The sequence below is a fragment of the Pongo pygmaeus genome, chromosome 13, assembly GCF_028885625.2.
Source record: "Pongo pygmaeus isolate AG05252 chromosome 13, NHGRI_mPonPyg2-v2.0_pri, whole genome shotgun sequence".
NCBI classification, from domain to species: Eukaryota; Metazoa; Chordata; class Mammalia; order Primates; family Hominidae; genus Pongo; species Pongo pygmaeus.
The window spans coordinates 65813585-65830078 of record NC_072386.2 but is presented as its reverse complement, the minus strand read 5'-3'; the positions used below and the strand labels follow the sequence as shown (position 1 = coordinate 65830078).

The 16494-nt window shown below is 39.0% G+C and overlaps 1 protein-coding gene across 3 annotated transcripts in view; it reads right to left on the bottom strand.

Annotated features, from left to right (window-relative positions):
* PCSK5 (proprotein convertase subtilisin/kexin type 5) overlaps positions 1-16494 on the bottom strand; it is a 468314-nt gene that overhangs the window by 175476 nt on the left and 276344 nt on the right. For all 3 annotated transcript variants that reach the window (XM_054502930.2, XM_054502928.2, XM_054502929.2), the window contains exons 13-16: positions 12686-12822; positions 7396-7539; positions 2906-3008; positions 1014-1207 (exon numbers count right to left, since the gene is read on the bottom strand). In XM_054502930.2, the coding sequence (XP_054358905.1) occupies positions 1014-1207; positions 2906-3008; positions 7396-7539; positions 12686-12822 (578 nt within the window). The remainder of the gene's footprint in view (positions 1-1013; positions 1208-2905; positions 3009-7395; positions 7540-12685; positions 12823-16494) is intronic.

The window sequence follows — 16494 nt, the reverse complement described above, 5'->3', positions numbered from 1 at the left end:
TAGGGCCTAAACTCTGTGTTAATGCACACATTTTTGTTTGGTAAAGTTGCAAATTACTCCTATTCATTAGAAAAAAAAATTCCCCCAAATTCTACTTGTATTGCCATGTAGAAAATTATTAAATTATTCAATTTTGTCTCCAAGTTAGCAAAAGGATTTCCATTTTGCCTTTCCTGGTGGACTACAGTACCTGATCATCTTTCAGCCCTATTTGTCACCTTGCAAGTTCCCTCAGTAGTGGGTTAAATAAGTCATTGACAAATGTTCATTCTACTCTTAAAAGACAGTCATATTTTTTGAACTTTTTAAAAAGTATATTTTGATTTCATACAGGCCTGGTGTCTATTTGGTCAGTGTGCAGAAAAGAGCAGGCCGGAATGTTGTCGTTAGCAAATCTGCTTGTAAGGTTGGCCCACAGCTGGCACATCTGGGAACTTGAATTTTGGGAGGGTTCCCACTACCCTGAAAAGAGTGGCTCACTTTGTCTAAATTGTTTGTATAAACAATATGGTTTATGGTGAACACCTATTTTCCTTTGAAGAGTCTGGAATTTTGGTATGTGTCAGGTCTGACCAGCCCCCAGTGACAACCCTGGGCCGAGTCTTTAATGAGGTTCCCTGGTAGACAACATTTCATGCATGTCGTCACGCATTGTTGCATGGGGAACCGAACACGCCCTGTGTGGCTGAACCTTGTTCCATATACCTTTTCCCTTTGATGATTTTTTGCTGTAATATCTCCTATCTGTGAGTTCATGAGCACGACTATATCCCAGGCCTTGTGAATATTCCCAGCAAATCACTGAATCTGGGGGTGGTCTTGAGGATACTCTGACAAAGTTATAAGCATTTTTACATAAAGCTTCTAAAGGGTTCTCTTAAAATAAATGAACTAGATCCTGTTTGATATGAAGCACAATTCCAGATTTCACAAAGAGGCTATCCCTCCTGAGGTCACTCAAATGAAAACACCACATTTCTTCTCTAAAACCCAAGTATTTGAAGTGAGCTTACTGGTATCCTGATATGACCCATCAGGGCAGTGAGTAACACAGCTGTTGGTTTCTTCATTCAGAAAGTATCCATATTTGCAGGACATGCACTGGTCACCATGGCTCCCAAAGCAGGACTCACAGTTGGGGGCACACTTCCTGCAGCGCTTCTTGTCGGCGTGGTAGTGGCCTGGGGGGCAGCTGGAGACACAGATCCTGCATTGTGAAACAATAAGAAAGAAGGCAGCGTCATGAGCGAACCAGTCCTCAGCATTCTCTTGGAGGTGCTGAGCAAATGGCTGAGCTCAGCCTCCAAATCACTTTTAAACCAGGATGCCAACACCACATCCAGAGAGCCAGATTGTTTGTTAAACTTCCTCCTGCACAGTGTGCTGAAGTAGCAATGCAGTTACCCAACACCAAGTCTACCAAGGACTTGTCAAACCATTTCCTGGTTTGCACCTAGCTCTTGAAAAATGATGATGGTTACAGAGACGAAGGTTATGGTGGTGAATCAGAGGAAAACTATGTGGGAACCACAACTCTATTCAGAAAGGTCCCTTTAATAAGGTGTGACTTCTATTTTCGTGTGTTGTTTGTCATATGGATCCTGTATGTGCATGTGTGAGTGGCGGTGGTGGTTGTATGCTGTTGTCTAAATTAATATAAATATATTTAAATTCATGTTGTATATGAGAACATTAAAAAAAAAAACCTTTCTCGTTTGCCCATAAATGGAAGCACAGAGCTTTATTTATCCACTCAACAAATATTTACTGAGCACCAATTAAATGTCAGGCATTTTGCTAAGTGCAGGAGATAACAGAGGCTGGGAGATAGCCAAAGTCCTCCTTTCTCTTAAGGAATTTAAATTCCAGCAGACTTACAACAGGAATTCTTAACACGTCTAGGTCTGTCTGGGGGACTGGAGTATGGAGGAACCATGTGGCAGCTATGCTTAGTGAGTTTTCGCCTGAAGGAGGAGGGAGAAGGTGGGTAGGGCTGTGAGAGACAAGGGGAGGTCAGGATGAACTCCGATGGGGGCAGTCACCATTCCTTGGCTCTGCCCAGGAAACATATCTGCACAGCTCAAGCAGACACCAGGGGCTCAGAGGCACAGGGTACACCTTAGTGCCCAGGGCAGAAGAATGAGATCAAGCAGGACCAACCCCTTTGCCACACTGATGGCCTATGTGCTGGAGAATGTGGAAAAGCATCAGTTTGGCCTGTGCATTGGCATCTTTGTGAAGCCATGAAATCAAACATCAGTGGGGTGGAAAGGACATGAAACTTGTGTGAGATGGGAGCAATAAGTTCAAGAAATCTATTGTACATCATGATGACTAGAGTTAACAACAATTTATTGTGTACTTGAAAATTGTGACGAGAGTAGTGTTTAAGTGTTCTGGCCACAAAAAAAGATATGTATGTGTGCTAATGCATATGTTAAATAGCTTGATTTAGTTGTTCCAAAATGTGTGTACGTATGTATGTGTGTGTGTGTATATATATATATATACACACACACACATATATATATATATAAACATCATGTTATGCATTATAAATACATGCAGTTTTTACTTGTCAATTAAAAAAAAAAAAAAAAGAAAGGTCTGGAGGGGCAGGTGCTTAGCTGGTTCCTCCACTGTCCTCCAAATGTGAGAGAAGACATTTGCAGTTTCACAGCATACATGCACATTTTGCGTTTTGTAACTCAATATAGTTTTCACCATTCTGACTAACACAGGGAGGCAGTCGGCCTGCACAGCAGCCTCTTCTCTATGTTTAGGTCCTGGTGGGAGAATAGTGGAAGATGCCAGTGGCCTGCACACACCCCATGGTATTAGCCTTGCAGGAACTCCTAAGATGCCTGGCACATGCTGTGGGGATGTGACTTGGCCCCTCTCTTACCTGGTATTGTTTTTCAGCTTGTAGTAGTAGTGCAAACAGTCATTGCAGTGGTCTGGTCCTGGCCCGTCACAGCCAACCTCACTGCACTCAGGGTCGCAGGGACCTTTCCAAAAGACATTAGAACAATACTTGGAAAAATGATTTTAGAGCAGGTCAGCTTTACCTTGAATTTGGTATAAAATAAGACTTTTTTTTGTCTTATGCAGAGAGTTTCTTTAAGACAGAGGAATAACTGTCAATGTGGCTTTAGGTCCAGAGATGAGCTCTTGACTTTTTTTGACTTTTGATTCCTAGGCAATCTCAATTACCTAGGTATAAAGAATGTAAATTCTAGTCATGGCCTGGTCTTCAAAGCACATATGGCTGCCTTGTGGTAGATAAATATTTTAGAATTCAAATGAACTGTAGCAACTGGAAAAAAACCAACTGCAATTAAGTATGTGTAAGAGTAAAAAGATTGGATTTGTAGAAAAGAGAGAAGTTGTGGACAAAAAAGAAAAAAGCATTATTATTTAATGCCTAGACCAAATGACCTCTCTCATTAAAGCTACTGAATACCTCTGAAATACTGTGGCCAGGAAGAAACACCATTACAGCACCTGGCACAAGCTTATCAGCATCCAGTCTCAGACACAGATAATAGATTTAAAATTGCATCCTAGACAAAGGCCAATGGGCAATTCAACAAAAGAAAATGACATATAAATTAAAAAAACGCAAGCAAGCTTAAAGGATTCCAGACCTGGGATGAAAGTTCCCAATCTCTCTTACTACATATTCTTTGGTATAGAACTGGAGATAATGAACAGTAAGAAAAAACAAAAAATGCCAGAAAGATGGAGCTATTTTGTGATTGATGAAAAACTTTCTAATGACATGGGCTAGTTACAAAAGTTTTTAATTCTCTTCTTTGTTCTCCATATTCTGGAACATTTGGTCTCATAATCTGCAAACTCTTTCCCACTGAAAATTCATATGATTTTAACTAGCAATAAATATATCGAATGAAATGTACAAATAGTAAGTCAAGGGTAGTAGAAAACCTACTTATTGTGACCCAAAGGACTTACTGTTATACCTTGGTTTCTTTGAGTCATTATGGGACTATGTTTCATAATTAACTGAATCACAGAAACATAAAAAAATGTTAGAACTCGGGTGGAATGACTTAGAGAAAAATCTGGTAGTCAAATACCCTCATTTTACTGATGAGGAAATTGATTTTCCAAGAATTTCAGTGGCTTGCCCAGTATCACATGGTGAGGAGAGGGGATCAACGTAGGCCCTGATACTTAGGTAAAAATTCCTGCTTAGAGGTAGCAAATCACGTACTAGGGATGACTTCTCCATCTGAATGGAAATAAGTCATTTCAAAATGCTGCAGACTTGAATATACTTCTGATTAACTGCAAGAGTCATTTGACAGCACTTCTTATTTCTATTTTCCCCAAAGCTTCAAATCGATCTCCAAATTCCACAGCTACTGCAACTTGGGACATTTTAGCCGTCTGCCATCGTACACCAGGGGAGTGGTGTCTCTGCTGTCTATGGACTGAAGTTCAGCCAGCTGTGATCTCACAGTCCCTTGGATCCAATGACACAGTACGGGAATCTGGTTATGATAACGCCATCTGTGTCTCTAATCTGGCTGACTTCTAAATGAAGGTGAAAATTGCAGCTCCAAAGGAAAGGAGTCATGGGTGGCCCTAAATTTTCACCAGATGACTTCTAGAATTTAAAAAAAAAAATCCCAAACGTTTATTCTTGATATTTGCCAAAAGGGCTCTCACTGTATGGCAAGTTCACATACTATGCTGTTTCTTTTATCATCTTAAACTGTCCCAGATGCAATTTAGCATTGTAGGTTGCAGGATAATAATGCAATAATTGTCTTGGTTCTCTCACAAGTGCCAATGTTGATGTTTTAGAGATATAAGCAGAAAAATCACAAAGATGTATAACTGTTCTGAATCTCAACATTCCAAAATTTGAATGGGAAACATTACCAAAATATGAATAAAGAGTAACAGCTTACTATTAAACTCTATTTATGTTTTTTGGATCTACTTTCTCCTATCCAAGAAGACAAAATAGTTTACTAGTTAAAATATAAGTAGCAATGCTATAGGCTCAAAGCAAAACATCACAAAATCTAATACAATCCAGCTCTGATAAGCTCAATTGGTCTTAATTTCAAGCATGTTTATTGATTCTAGGATGCTATCTGTTTAGAATAAAAGTAACTACATATGTATTTAAGATACTCTGTTCAGGTGGTTAATGAAGTACTTTTATTTTTAGTATTTAGAGGAAAATCTCAGAACTGCAAGAAAAAATATTTCTCATCTAAAGATACATTAAACTTGTATTTATAGTTCTTTTTTTTCTTTTCTTTTCTTTTCTTTTTTTTTTTTTTTTTGAGACTGAGTCTCACTCTGTTCCCAGGTTGGAGTGAAGTGGCACGATCCCAGCTCACTACAACCTCTGCCTCCTGAGTTCAAGTGATTCTTGTGCCTCAGCCTCTCCAGTAGCTGGGATTACAGGCGCATGCCACCACATCTGGCTAATTTCTTTTTGTATTTTTAGTAGAGATGGGGTTTCACCATGTTGCCCAGGCTAGTCTCAAACTCCTGAGCTCAGGCAATCCACCCTCCTCGGCCTCCCAAAGTGCTGGGATTACAGGTGTGAGCCACCGCGTCTGGCCTATAAATAGTTCTTCATTAGGAGAAGCTTTGTCCATTATGTGTTATATGTCATATCTTAGAAGGATTGAATGCTCCTAGGAGTGCTAGCTAATGCAACAAGACAGTAGTCAGAAATAATGACAAGAAGGACAACAAAACCATTTTGCAGATGATAAGGCTGTAATACCTAAACCATCCCAGAAAATCAACTCTAAACTATATAAATTAATGAGAGAGTTAAGCAAAGTGGCCATATATAAAATAAATATAACCAATAGATTTCCTACACACCAGCATATACTAGTTAGAAAGCATGGAATATTTTCCACTATAAGAGCACCAAGGCCCAAAATACTTAGGTGTAACACTAACAAGAAGAAAACTACATAAAATTAAAAGATTTCAGTTAAGTGGGACATGATCTATGTTTTAAATGGAAAGATTGTATGTTGTAAAAACAATTCTTCCCATAAGATTGCATATAAATTCAAATTAAATTCCAATGAGACTTTTAAACGGAGACTTAAAAATCATTCTAAAATTCATCTGGAAGTATAATAGGGCAATAATTGCTATGGAAATGGGAAGCAGATGTTCTACAAATATAAAAATACATCATGAAATAAAAACAAGACAGTGTGGGTGGTACTGGTTTGAGAATTATTAGATTGATGAATCAGAAAAGGTGGAACCAGAAAAGATGCTGGTATAAGAACTTACTATATTGTTATAAAGGAAGCATCCTAAACCAATAAAAAAAGAAGGGATAGTTACTCAGCCAATGATGTTAGTCTGTTTGGAAAATAACTAAAGACAGAGCTTCAATTGACACTATATGTCATAAACCAAAATGAGTTCCAGATGAATTAATGGCCAAATGTAAAAAATAAGAGATTACCAAGCAAAGCACGTGAATATTCAGTAGACATTAAAGGATAAAACTTCTGCAAAATATCAGTGTTATATCTGAGACCATAAACCCCAGCCTCTAATAGTTTTTTTTGTCAAAACACAAAACAAAACTCAACAGTGATAAGTGAGAATACGTTTTCAGCAAATATGAAACAATGTGAGAGATAATAACATACAGAGTGTTCACAAGGAGATAAGAGGATTACTGTACTTTGAATAGAAAAATGGGTAAAAGACAGTTGTATTTAATTCAGAGAACTACAGAGGAAGAAATGTTTAGATTTATAGGCAATCAAAACTATAACATTTTTAAAACGTTCACCTCTTTCTTTTTTTTACTCTTTATTTTTTTCTGTTGGCAGGAATGAGTGTAATAAACAATCACATAGCTGGTCACAGTGAAGACTGGTACATCTTGTCTGGATAGCAAGTGACAAAATGTTTCCAAGCCCTAAAGCTGATTATCCTCTTTGATGCAGTAAGTCTTAAAACAGAACTCTATTCTAAAGAAATAATGAAGATATAGACAAAGATTGATAAATAATGATGTTTATCCAAACCGTGTTTAAAATAGTGTAAAATTCTGTAAGCGAACAATATGTCCCAGATTATGGATTACCTATATTATGGTACAATCACGGTATGGACTATTAGCTTTGTAGATAACACATATGGATATTTGAATATATGAGTGCACTGATATACACACACAAATATTTAAGGGGAAGAAAATATGTCAGAGTATGGGTAGTAGATTGTTCTGTTCCATTCCATTCCCATTCCCATTCCTGTTCCCGTTCCCATTCCCATTCCATTCCTTTCTGTTCTCCCATGTGGTGGGATGATGCATGAGCTGCCTCTTTTTAGCCTGTGTCCCACTGGAAGCCAGCTCACCTGCATAATCCTCTGTGCCATAGTCGTCTGTGGGGTCTTCAACTCGGCTATAGCGGAACCGTTCCACTTTAGGAAACTCATTGGTTGGTGAATATGGCTGCACGGAGGTGCCATAGAGGACCAAAGACCATTCTTTCAATTTACCTTGAGAAATAATAATGAAATCACAGCATGACCAAATCTTCCCTCTTTAGCTCTGTAACATCTTTAAGTCCTTCTCACTCAAGAAAAAGCAACAGAACTGTGGAAGGCAGATGGATATGAATCACTACGTCAAACGCAGAGCTAGAAATGCGTATTTCTCATCACTCGCAGAATTAACTATTTAATAATTCATATACCACATATTGACTGAGCATGTACTACAAGAGAGGCCTTGATTTAATCAGCATTTATAGGAAGACTGAGAAACAAACACACTTCAGATTGCTGGATCAAGGGCTGAATTTCAAATTACAAATATTTAAGAGAATCCCAGGACTTAGAAGGCTTTGTTTTTCTAGGTATAAAAAGTCTTATATGGCCCGGCGCAGTGGCTCATGCCTGTAATCCCAGCACTTTGGGAGGCTGAGACTGGTGGATCACGAGGTCAGGAGATTGAGACCATCCTGGCTGACACGTGAAACTCAGTTTCTACTAAAAATACAAAAAAAAAATTAGCCGGGCGCAGTGGCACGTGCCTGTAGTCCCAGCTACTTGGGAGGCTGAGGCAGGAGAATCGCTTGAACCTGGGAGGCGGAGGCTGCAGTGAGCAGAGATCATGCCACTACACTCCAGCCTGGGCAACAGGGCAAGACTCCATCTCAAAAAAAAAAAAAAAAAATTTTTTTTTTTGGCATTATCTGACTTGTTAATAAGTAGACAGAACAACTCTTTGTTCTAATTCCTGGTATCAGTCATTCAATATTAAGAAAACATCACTAATTACACTATCCTACAGACCTGTGCTGTCCAATGTGATAGCCATTAAACATTTGATTATTTAAACTTAAATGAACTAAAATTAACAAAAATTTTGAGATTCATCTTCTCCATCACACTAACCATATTTCCAGTGCTCAAGAGCCATATGTGGCTAGTGGCCATCCTACTGGACAGCATTTCCATCATTGCAGAATGTTCTATGGGTCAATGTGCAAAACAGCGTTTTCTTTCTTTTTTTTTTGATTTCGCTCTGTCACCCAGGCTGGAGTGCAATGGCATGATCTAGGCTCACTGCAACCTCTGACTCCCTGGTTCAAGCAATTCTCCTGCCTTATCCTCCCAAGTAGCTGGGATTACAGGTGGCCCCCACCACGCTCAGCTAATTTTTGTATTTTTTAGTAGAGACAGGGTTTCACCATGTTGGTCAGGCTGGTCTCGAACTCCTGACCTCAGGTGATCCACCCGCCTTAGCCTCCCTAAGTGCTGGGATTACAGACGTGAGCTACCACACCTGGCCCAAAACAGCATTTTCTGGTCAGGAACGCCTTGAGACCTGAGGCAAGTGTTTCACCTTCTATGAGTTTGGATCACTTACAAGGAGCATTTTGCTTTAGTTTAGTTCCTATTTGTTAACTTACTTCTTAGCTTCATAAAATTGTGTTCAATGCAAAAAGTTAAAAAAAAAAAAAAAAAAAAGGAAACATACCTCCATTTCATTAAAGTTAGTAAAACTGACCTCAAAAGGAATCAACTGTAAGCAGAAGTGATTAAGACAAAACCATTACAAACATAGGCATATGCTGGTAGGAAGGTAGAATGCCCCTCAGAACCCCTCTCACCTTGGCTTAATGCATAGAATCTAGACAAGGTCAGGGGCTAGGGTCTGGGGCTAGCTCAGAGAGTGACAGATTTCAGCTTGTCAGCTTCCTTCATCTATTAGCACCTACCATCACCATCAAATCGATGTTTGATGTTTTTAAGTGCTTACTATATGCTGAGCACCAGTCTAAGTGGTTTGTAAGTTTTATTCCATTCAATGTTCAAAACAACTCTAAGGTAGGTACTAACATTCCCAATATATAGAGGAGGAAACAGAGCCACAGAGGTTGGTAACTTCCTCAAAGGCAATAAGAGGACAGACTGGTATTAAAACATACTCCAATTCCAAATCCTGTGTTTTTAAACCATATACAATATTATCTCCTATTCATTTCTAGGAGTTTAGGAGCCTGACATTTAAAAGTGAACACATTCTGTGTTGCATGCATTTTTTTCTGACTTTTACATTGGACCAGTACAATTGGTTTATATATGGTTTGCCCTCTGCCAGCTTTTCTTTGGACTCATTTGTTAATGACCAAGCTTTTCACAATCAGGGTATTATTCAGGCCCAGAATTCTAAGTAACACGCATTAGGGAGTGGTAAGAAGTGAATGACTGCTGGAAATTGATGACCTATCTGATTGCCTTTAGGTAGCAGTGCAAAAGAGAACGCATTTTCCTTATGGCATCTCTCAAGTGTACAAATGAAGCATGTAATACAAGGACACTATAGGTCATCCTAATCATCAGTCACCTTAAAATTTAGTTCATTTTATTTAAGATCATTTTGGATGCAAAAGTTTACCCTCTAAGTGCTTTGAAGAGTGCTGTCTCAAAATTGATTATTTCCCTTTGTGCCATTTCTGAAGGACATCATAAGCCCACTAGGGATATCCTTCCTGTGTAATTCATCTCTTTATATTTCACTTATTATGTAATTTTATTTCCTTAGAACCTCTACTATGATTCACATCAAATAACTGCCATATTTGGGCCATCATTTTTTTTTTCTCCTCTACCTCTTTTTCTGTTTGCTAAATTTTATAGATGATTTTGCAGTTAATATTGAAACCTGTTACTATGAAATAGCTGTGTAAATACAGAAGGAGAAAAATCCATCTTACTTGCTAACACATAAATGCAATCTGCATATATAGGTTCAATGTGCCAAAAATCAAAACAACACCGACCAACGCTCTTAATATGTATTGTAATAATAAATAAATGGGAAGAGACAATAAATAAATATAAATTCAGCTTGGAGCCAGGGAGTTCTATATTAGGGGATGAGTCTACCATTTAATTGGGCTAGAAAATTCTACAGATCCAACTGAATTTCTACTCGCTTACTGATGTAATCCCTTATTAATCAGAGAGGAAGAAACCTATCATAGGACTGTACAACACAGAAACAACGATATAGATACATGCACATACACACACACACACCCCCACCCATAAACAGGACACTCAAAGTCCCTTACTAAAGGTGTAACTAATCCTGAAATGAAAGGTTGGTTGAAGGAAAGATACACAAAGACTATATGTTTCTATTAAAGTCTCCAGGCTAGTAATAGCATTAGGATATCTCTCGTCTGGTGTAAAAAGAACACCTCAACACCTCTAAAATGACTGGAGGTGACTAGGGTTAAATGTGAACATTTAAATAGTGTAAGGAGATGCCTCTGCTATGAAATAGGTAACTCTAGATTAGCTGAGCTACTGTAGAGTTTTAAATGCACATAATCATAGTAAGCTCTGTATAGACTCAGAACTTCTTGAGGGCAGAGGGATTTACATTCGTGACCCCTGACCCTTAGATGCAATGCATGGTTAACCAGTAGCCCTTAGGAGCAGCCTGGGCTTATCATGGAGAGTAGAATTTCTGGTGTCTGGTGGTAATAAAGAACAGAGTCACGTTTAGTTAGTTTTATAACTTTAAAATGCTCAAAAAAGTACTCTTTATGTCTGCACCTTCCTTGGTACACAACTGCCACATTTGACAGTGTTTATTTCTCCGGGGTCTCTTGTCCTGTAAGAGTCCAGCAGTGATGCCTGCTAATGGATCACAGCCCAGTCACCATGCTTCCATTTCACCTATGTGCCATGACCCTGTGCAACCTCATGGCAGGGCAATAAGCATGCGCTGCAAAGAGGAAGAAAGGAGAGAGGAAGATCCTGGGAACTATGTAGATTACGAAGAGGTGAAAGGGTCTAGAAACTCTGTGCTATAATCTGCATGTTTTCTCTATCAATCCTGCCTTATTGACAAACATTTGCTTTCTTGATAGAAACTTGGTAACCACTATATTCAGGCTGCATTCTGGAGGTGAGCTGGGCACAGATACTCTTTAACAAAATGTTTATCCTGATTCATTGTGACCTGGCCACCATTCTGGCTTTGACCTCCCTGATTATGGGACCACTGTGGCAAACAAAGATGAACCTCATTATAGAACTAGGGAAGAGATAACCAAAATGTACAGTCAACAATGGATCTCTCAGAATGAGTAACTTTCTCAGATTGGCAGGCAAAAGTCTGGCAAATGTGCCCTTTATCCCTGTGTTCTGCTGTGTGCCTCCTTTGCCCTGTGCAGCTAGCTGTATCTGAATGCTACACACTCCTACAATTACAGAATGTCTAGGTTACTTTATTCTGTAATCTGGAGAGGGCTAGAACTGGATGTCAGTCCTAAAACTTCCCCCAAGCCTGGTTCTTCTAAAGAGGACTGGACAGAGCACTGAGAAGGAGGACTTTATCTGATGGCTGAAGATGTGTTCATGGATGGGTGGGAAGCTAATTAGTTATCAAACAGATCATTCACTGCTGAGCCACTCTGTAGGGCTCTGTAATGGGCAACACAGTCTCTCACCCCATGTTGCCTTGTACTTGCCCTTATTTTATATTATAAACAAGCTTTACAGGTTAGCATGAAGACGGGAATAGGCTGTGTGCAGAAACAGACTGAGCCTACCTGAAAAGACCTTTGTTAACATCATAATTTCTGTTTTACATGTCAAGAAGGGTTTCTTTTTCCTTGGCTCTTGGGCTCATGCAGGGAAGAATATCATCATCATTTTCTTTGGTGGTACCCAGATTAGCTGGCATGGGCCAAGCTCAATGTCTTGCCTAAACTGAAAAGTAAATTTAGGGAAAACTAAAAAGAAATAGATAACTACGGAAGACTGTCTCTTCTTGTGAAATTATGCAATTGAACTCAGTGCCGGTGGACAGGCTGGCTTGTTTACAGACATAGAAAGTCTGGGAAGCTGGTTAGAGATGTGGATCATGTATTCTGAAACATCAATCAAAAGCTGTCATGTTTTGTTCTATACTATATATCTTCTTTATTTCCTATCCTGAAATTATTATCTCTCAAATGGTAATCTTGAGAACTGAAATACATGCAGGTAATTCAAAGCACACATGAAATGAACCACATGAGAAAAGATGCTAATATGTGAGTGTGAAACACTCTGGCCAAAATATACTCCATCATTTTCTTCTACACAGTAGACCAATGTATAGAAAGGGAGTTCTCACCTGGAGTCTTAAAGTTCCTTAGCTGAGAGGGAGTATCATAAACTTCAAGGACCCAGTCACCAGCAGCTCTTTCTCCCCAGCAATGAATGGTCATGAACTCCCAGTTTTTGAATCCTTCCATGGAGTGATCAAATAGCCTGAAAGTGAATAGAACATTGTTATGTGCGATATTTCAAATCCAATGAGGGTCTAGTTAAGACCACAATCAACACCGTTTTTTGTATCCATTAGCAAGTTCAGCTGGGCACTAGAGCTGGTCTGCATCCTGGATGTCACCAATTTGCAGATATAGATATACATACATATATATATAAATCATTGTTTTACCACAGAGAAACAGAATTGGGGCTGGCTATGTAACAGCAAATCTGGAAGGGAGAACCCACTGGGGATCAGGAAAACCAGGTTAAGACTCTACCTACAAGACTGACAGCAGAGTATTGAAGACGTGGAGGAGCTAGGGCTCTCTTATACTGCTGATAGGAGTGCAAAATGATATGAGGCTCTGGAAAACAGTTTGACAGTTCCTATAAAGTTACACACACACTCACCATAAAACTCAGCAATCCCCCTCCTACCTATTTAAACAAGATAAATGAAGACATATGTTCACACGAAAAACTTCATATGAATGTTCATAATTCCCCAAAACTGTAAACAACTCAAGTGTCCATCAACTGGTAAATGTGTAAACAAATTATGGTACAGTCGGTCCTCTGTATCTGTAGATTCTGCATCTGTGAATTCAATCACAGATTGAAAATGGATGACTGTATATCCATACAACAAACTACCCAGTAATAAGTACTAATACATACCATGATATAAATGAATTTAAAAAACATTATGCTAAGTGAAAGAAGCCAGACACAAAAGACTACATACTGCATGATTCAATTTCTACAATATTCTAGAAAAGGCAAAATTATACGTAAAGAAACAGATCAGTGGTTGCCAGGGGCTGGGGAGGAGTGAGGAAAAGAGGCATGGAGAATTTTTGTGGGTGACAGAATTGTTTCATATGTTGAAAGTAATGGCGTGTGGCTATACAGCAACACAGATTTGTCAAAACTCACTGAATTATTCACATAAAAAACTGAATTTACATTGTAGGTAAATTATGCTTCAGTAAAAAGACTGCCCATTAATCTTATCCAGTTCAGGGAGTTATGCCTGAAATCCCAGCCTAGATCCTGCTCTTTCAGCCCTGCCAGTGATTTCCAAAGCTCCGAATTTGCAGTTTAAAATCTCTTCCTGCTTGAAATAGCTAGAATTATTCTGTTTCCTGCAATGGAATCCTGAAAGATATGAAGTATGAAGGGAAAGAAAACAAACAGTTTCCCTTTCAAGAATAAAGAGACATTAATAATGTATAAAATTAACATATTAAGAAATAAGTGGGTGCAGCGGTTCACGCCTGTAATCCCAGCACTTTGAGAGGCCGAGGTGGGCAGATCACCTGAGGTCAGGAGTTCCAGACCAGTCTGGCCAACATGGTGAAACCCCGTCTCTACTAAAAATACAAAAATTAGCTGGGTATGGTGGTGCACCTGTAGTCCCACTACTCAGGGGGCTGAGGCAGGAGAATCCCTTGAACCCAGGAAGCAGAGGTTGCAGTGAGCCTAGATCATGCCACTGCACTCCAGCCTGGATGACAGAGCGAGACTCCGTCTCAAATAAATAAATAAATAAACACATCACTTATGCAGGTATATAACATAGACTTGACTACCCAAATAAATATCCCAAAGATACAGAAGACATTTTCTGTAAAGATGAAACCTACATAGTGGAAAGTGAAAGATGGGGCAAGTCCTTTTTGTATAGAACTTTAAAAAATTATGTTCATCGATTATTTCACTGAAAAAAATAAAAAAAGAGTAAAATATTGCAAGTGAGTGAGGCAAACAGAGAGGAAAAATATCTCTAAAATTTTCTTAGGTGCAATCATGTCCAGTTACTGAGATATTTCTCTCCTTCAATGGGGACAAATGGTAACAAACGTTATGGTAACTGAAGTTTGATGGCTATTCAGAACACACAAATCAACTCTCTTTGCTTTAATCTCATGTTTACCAGACAAACTGGTGGTTATAATTTGACCTTCTCTGTACCTCTTCCCATTGAGAGAAAATGTGCCCTTCTAAACATAAAAGTAACTAGTTCAGTCTTCTTATAACAATATATTAGAACTCTGATTTTTTAAAAACGTATTTTATCAGTGCGTCTGAGGCTCTTTCTAAAATGCCGGCAGGGTTCTAAAGCTAAAGGGTTCAGAAACACAATTTTGGATTGTGATAGGTAAATGGCTAACACTTTGCAATGTTCCCTAGAGAAAAGCAATAAACAGGAAAATCACCTGCTATATGTTCCTGAACCCTTGAAAGACAGAAAAATGAAAATTATTAGGCAGCATTCTCAGGTGTCCCATGGTCAAAAAATTTGGGAAAGGCTGAATCAAACAAAGATGAATAGAACTCTTTAATAGAGGACATCTCAGATCTTCAGAATATGCAAATGTGTTTTATCAATTTCCATAATGGGGTTAATTGGGAGGCAGTGATTTTCAAAGTTTACCTGGACATGAAGCCTATTCTCTCTCTCTTTTTAGAACATCTGTATATGATCTATAAAGGTTCCCTCTCGAAACAGAGGAGTGTGGCACTTCAATGAGGAACGAGGTTGGATCTGGCAACTTTGGCTCATAGTGACAAGGATGAAGATGGCAGCTTTTTACATGAATATTTTCCCACTGGAATGGGTCCTCAATAGAGAAAGGATGGTGCACTTTATGGAGATTCTACAATCCACTGAACGACCACAATCAGCTCATTTCACAAGTTTATGGCTTAAGACTAGACTTGGACAAGAAGAAATGGCTGTGTCATTATATACTTAACTTACATCCATTGAATCCTTCACTAAAAACCCGCAACATGTGTATGTTGGGCAAGAAGACAACAGAGATAGGGGAGGAGGAGCTTTTTCAAACTGCCCTTTCTAACAGAGAGATGTTGTTAAAGGGAATATGTTGATACAGAAATGGCTAGAGGCAGAAAAGCAGTTTAGAACCACTTCCTTCCTTAAGTCCCACAGCTCCAGCTTAAGCTCTAATTCGTTGAGGCCATGGTGCCATTTGAGGGCACTGAAGCAATAACTTGTCACATAATACCTCTCCAAGAGTGCCGAACTTAAAAGCAGTTCCCAAACAGTTTAGACAGAACACTTGGCTCATTGCCTCACATCCAAAAACTACAAAGGAGACTTGAAGCTGCCATCACATGAGGGGCAGTCTTGTTTCCACAACCTCAGCCAACTTTTAATCACTCATGGGTCAATGATTTGACTGCTGGATTAGCAGACCCTACGTTTCTCCCCTTCCACCCTTTCCTGTCCACCTTTGAAAGTCATTTCATTACTACCAATCACTTTCAAATCACATCGGGCACAAAAGTTAAATATAAACTGAGTGCCAAGAAGAAATATCCACAAATCAGAATTCAAGTAAGTGTTTCAAAGCCCAAACATAAATGAGCTTTGCCTATGTGGCTAAGCAGTTTTCCACCCCCTGGTCTCTTCACATTATTCAGAGTTGGAATGTTCATTAATTTCATGTGAATATAAGAGTTGAGGAGAGGAATGAAAATGCAGCCAAACACGACCATCACATTTTGCTGAAAGAGTTGATAGGGGAAAAAAACAGGCACCAATGGTTGTTGTATCACCTAACTGGGCTTTTACATTGCTAGTTTCATTCCGTCCTTTATAAGTACACATTGTTGTGTGTTTTAACTTGGATTCAATACTTC